The sequence below is a fragment of the Geospiza fortis genome, unplaced genomic scaffold (genome assembly GCF_000277835.1).
Source record: "Geospiza fortis unplaced genomic scaffold, GeoFor_1.0 scaffold439, whole genome shotgun sequence".
Taxonomy (NCBI): Eukaryota; Metazoa; Chordata; class Aves; order Passeriformes; family Thraupidae; genus Geospiza; species Geospiza fortis.
The window spans coordinates 108689-112067 of NW_005054618.1; the positions used below are offsets into that span (position 1 = coordinate 108689).

The 3379-nt window shown below is 48.9% G+C and overlaps 1 protein-coding gene across 1 annotated transcript in view; it reads right to left on the reverse strand.

Moving 5' to 3' along the window:
- OTUD7B (OTU deubiquitinase 7B) overlaps positions 1-864 on the reverse strand; it is a 33274-nt gene extending 32410 nt beyond the window's left edge. Inside the window, exons 1-2 of the mRNA XM_031064702.1 lie at positions 730-864; positions 6-128 (exon numbers count right to left, since the gene is read on the reverse strand). Of these exons, the coding sequence (XP_030920562.1) occupies positions 6-128; positions 730-802 (196 nt within the window). The 5' untranslated portion in view covers positions 803-864. The remainder of the gene's footprint in view (positions 1-5; positions 129-729) is intronic.
- Positions 865-3379: the final 2515 nt, after the last annotated feature.

Sequence of the window (3379 nt, forward strand, 5' to 3'; positions counted from 1 at the left end):
CTCCCTGGCCTCCCTCTCGGGGGGCCGCGAGCCCCGGCCCTCGTTGAAGGAGTGCGGGAGGTTCCCGGCGTGCACCTGCCGCAGCTGCTCGAAGTCGCTCAGCGCCGCGCTCAGGTCCCAGTTCTTGCCTGCACGGGGAGGTGGAGACTCCATTTTTCCCATTTTCCACATTCCAGTTGTGGGAGCTGAGGAATTTTCCCCATTTTTTCCTGGAATTATTCCCATTTTTCCCCATTCCAGGCGGTGGAAGCTGAGGAGCTGGTGCAGAAGGGGAACCCCGTGTTCCCATGCACCGCGAATTATTCCCATTTTTCCCAGAATTATTCCCATTTTTCCCAGAATTATTCCTATTTTTCCCAGAATTATTCCCATATTCCCTATTCCAGGTGCAGAAGCTGAGGAATTTCCCCCATTTTTCCCCATTTTTCTCCATTCCAGGTGTGGAAGCTGAGGAATTTTCCCCATTTTCCCCATTCCAGGTGTGGAAGCTGAGGAATATTCCCCATTTTCCCCATTCCAGCTGGTGGAAGCTGAGGAATTTTCCCCATTTTTTCCCAGAATTATTCCCATTTCCCCCATTCCAGGTGGAGCAGCACCACTCACCCTCACCCACCACAGAAACTGAGGTAATTCCTAAATATCTTTGCTGGAAACTATTCCAGCCCCCATCTCCCTCAGCTTTTTCCTGCCACCCTGGGCATTTCCATGATGATTCCCAGTTTTCCATACCTTCAAGGAGGTCTCTGGCCAGCCCTGGCTCTGCCCCCGTTGAGCGAACAAAGTCGGACAGGACGATGTCCATAGCCAAGGCCAGAGGGGTCAGCGGCACCCGATCGGCTCCTGGGCATCAACCTGGGGATGGAGAGCACCAAGAGCACCCCTGGATTGCACATCCCCAGCTGGGAATCAGCTGAGGAATTAATGAACCTTCTCCCAAAAATTAAATGTGCTCCAGGTTCATTCCTTGGGAGCACAACACTCTGCTGTAACCAACAACGGAAAAATCGGGAAAATTCATGAGCGAAACCAATTCTCATCTATCAAAGGTGGGATTTTCTTTCCAAATTAGGAATAAATATAATTTTTTATATGTTCATATTATATATAATTATTATTTCTTATATATTCATATAATAAATGAATATTTGGGAGCAATGAGAAAGCAGGAAGTTTCTCTTGTGCATTTACAGGGAGCAAATCCCTGCCCCATCCCACTCCAAGCAGCCCAGCTGCGAGGCAGGGAAAGGGAATTAAGGATAAAATGCTGGAATTAGGACATGTGTTCTAAGGAAAATACATTTTAAAAAGCCCCTTTCAGACAAAAATCCAAACTAAATAATCACAATTGCTCTGGCAGACAAATCAATGTCCAGACAGAGCTCCTTTCCACTCCAGAGCTCCTTTGACTCCACAGCTCCCTCCCAGAGGGGACCAAAACCACAGATTTATTCTGTAAATCTGGATTTTGTTGGGTTCTGAAGGCGTGTGCTCCTGCCATGCCTTCAAATCCTGATTTTCTGCATTCCGCAGGGCAGAGAGGGAAAGGAAGAGCAGCCTCATCCGTGGGAGTCCAGATGGGCAAAGTGCTCCATGGAATTTGCACTTGTTAAAGGCTGGGAGAAAAACTCTGCCATCAAGGAACAGGAAAGAATGGGAAGAGAATTTATGCTGGGCTGAGAATCTGGTAAGGCTGGGAGAGGGTGGTGCTGGTGTATGAGGTATAAGAGCAAATTTCAGGATTGTGCGGAATACGAACAAACCTGGTTGTTTTCTTGGTGCTTGAAAAATAAAGTCTCTTTTTCAGGATTATCCCCACAGACAGGCAAACCCCACCCCTGGTACCTTGAAATATTTTTTTCCAAGATTATCCTTAAAGGTGGATGGAATTCCCTAACAGCACAACTCCCCACAAGCATCCAGAATTTAACCTGGAATTTCTTGGCTTTGCTGGAGAAACACCTTTCCCACAATGGAGTTGTTAAATTCCTCCTCCCAGAAGAAGTGATGCCAAAGCCCAGCACATTCCTGGAGCAGGATTTGGCAGCAATTCCTGCTCTTACTCCACTAATTTAGGGAACATCCCTAATTAGGAGCTGCACTTTTGGATCCTCTAATCCCTGGAGTTGCAAGGAGCAGCTCCAGGATGAGATAACGGGTGAAGCTTCCTCCAGGTGGGTGTGGGATTCCAATGCAAATGAAAACTCAGCAGAGCTTTGGGGAGGGAACAAGCAGCACATCCCACCCCCTCTTCCACTGCATTCCAAACTCCCTCGTGCACAAAAATGCCAGGGAAAACACAGATGGAAAACTCTGGGTCCAATGAGGTGGTGAAGGATTGTTAGGGATTTATTGAGGGATTGGACAGAGAGATGTCCCCACCCCAGATTTATTGATTATTTCCTTTCCCTGTGGAAGGGAAACGCTCTCTGCTCTTCCCTCCTTCCAGAACAGGTGGGAAATATGAGCCCAGGGAGGAAATCCAAGCCTCAGGAGATCCACAAATCCATCCCCCAGCCATGGAGCAGGCACTGAGCACACCCCAAACCCCCCAGGAGGGCATGGGGGTGATCCAAGGTGAGTGTTCCTGGCACATTCCAACCAGAAATGTGTGGAAAACCTGTATTTAGGACTAAACCCAGCTGTTGCTGTGATCCCAACAGCTCTTTGCAGGCTTTTCAGCAAATGTTTAACAAATATTCCCCCACATCTGCACAGGGTCTGAGCACAGGAATGTTCCTGATGGGAGTGAGGAGCGATCTCTGTGCTGCAGTCACACCTCACTGGGAGCAGGAGGAGCTGGAGCTTCATGCAAACAGAATTCCACGGTCACACACCCATGGGAACCCAGTGAAAACCCCACTGCAAAGTGCCAACAGATCCACCCAACGCTGACACCAACCCTGAGCCTTCCAGGCAGAGCAATCTGCCCAGTTCCACCCTTGGGAATGGGGCAAAGCTGGGTTTAGTCCTTCCTGGCAGCCTGCAAATCCTTCTTAACAGGAATTCAGACCTTTCACACCAAATGTCCATCCAAAATAAGGGGAAAGTCATAAAACCCCCCCAGAGCCTCCTCTCTCTTGCTGCTCACAGCCTCTCCCAGGGCAACTCCAACTCCATCAACTCAGCAGGAGCATGTGGAGCATCCTGGCCCTCCTCAGGCAGGGCTGCACCCCTGCCCCAACACCACCCAATAAAATCAGGAAACTGAGGGAGGAATTCAAGACAAAAGGTGCAAAAGCTCAATGTCTCTCAGCTCCATCCTGGTGGGAAATCAACCATTGGGAACACTGAATGTAAACAGTTCACCAGGACCAAGCGTGGAGCAGCAAAACTGGATCCATTTAAAATTCCAGACTTTATGGGGTTTTAATTCCCTTTT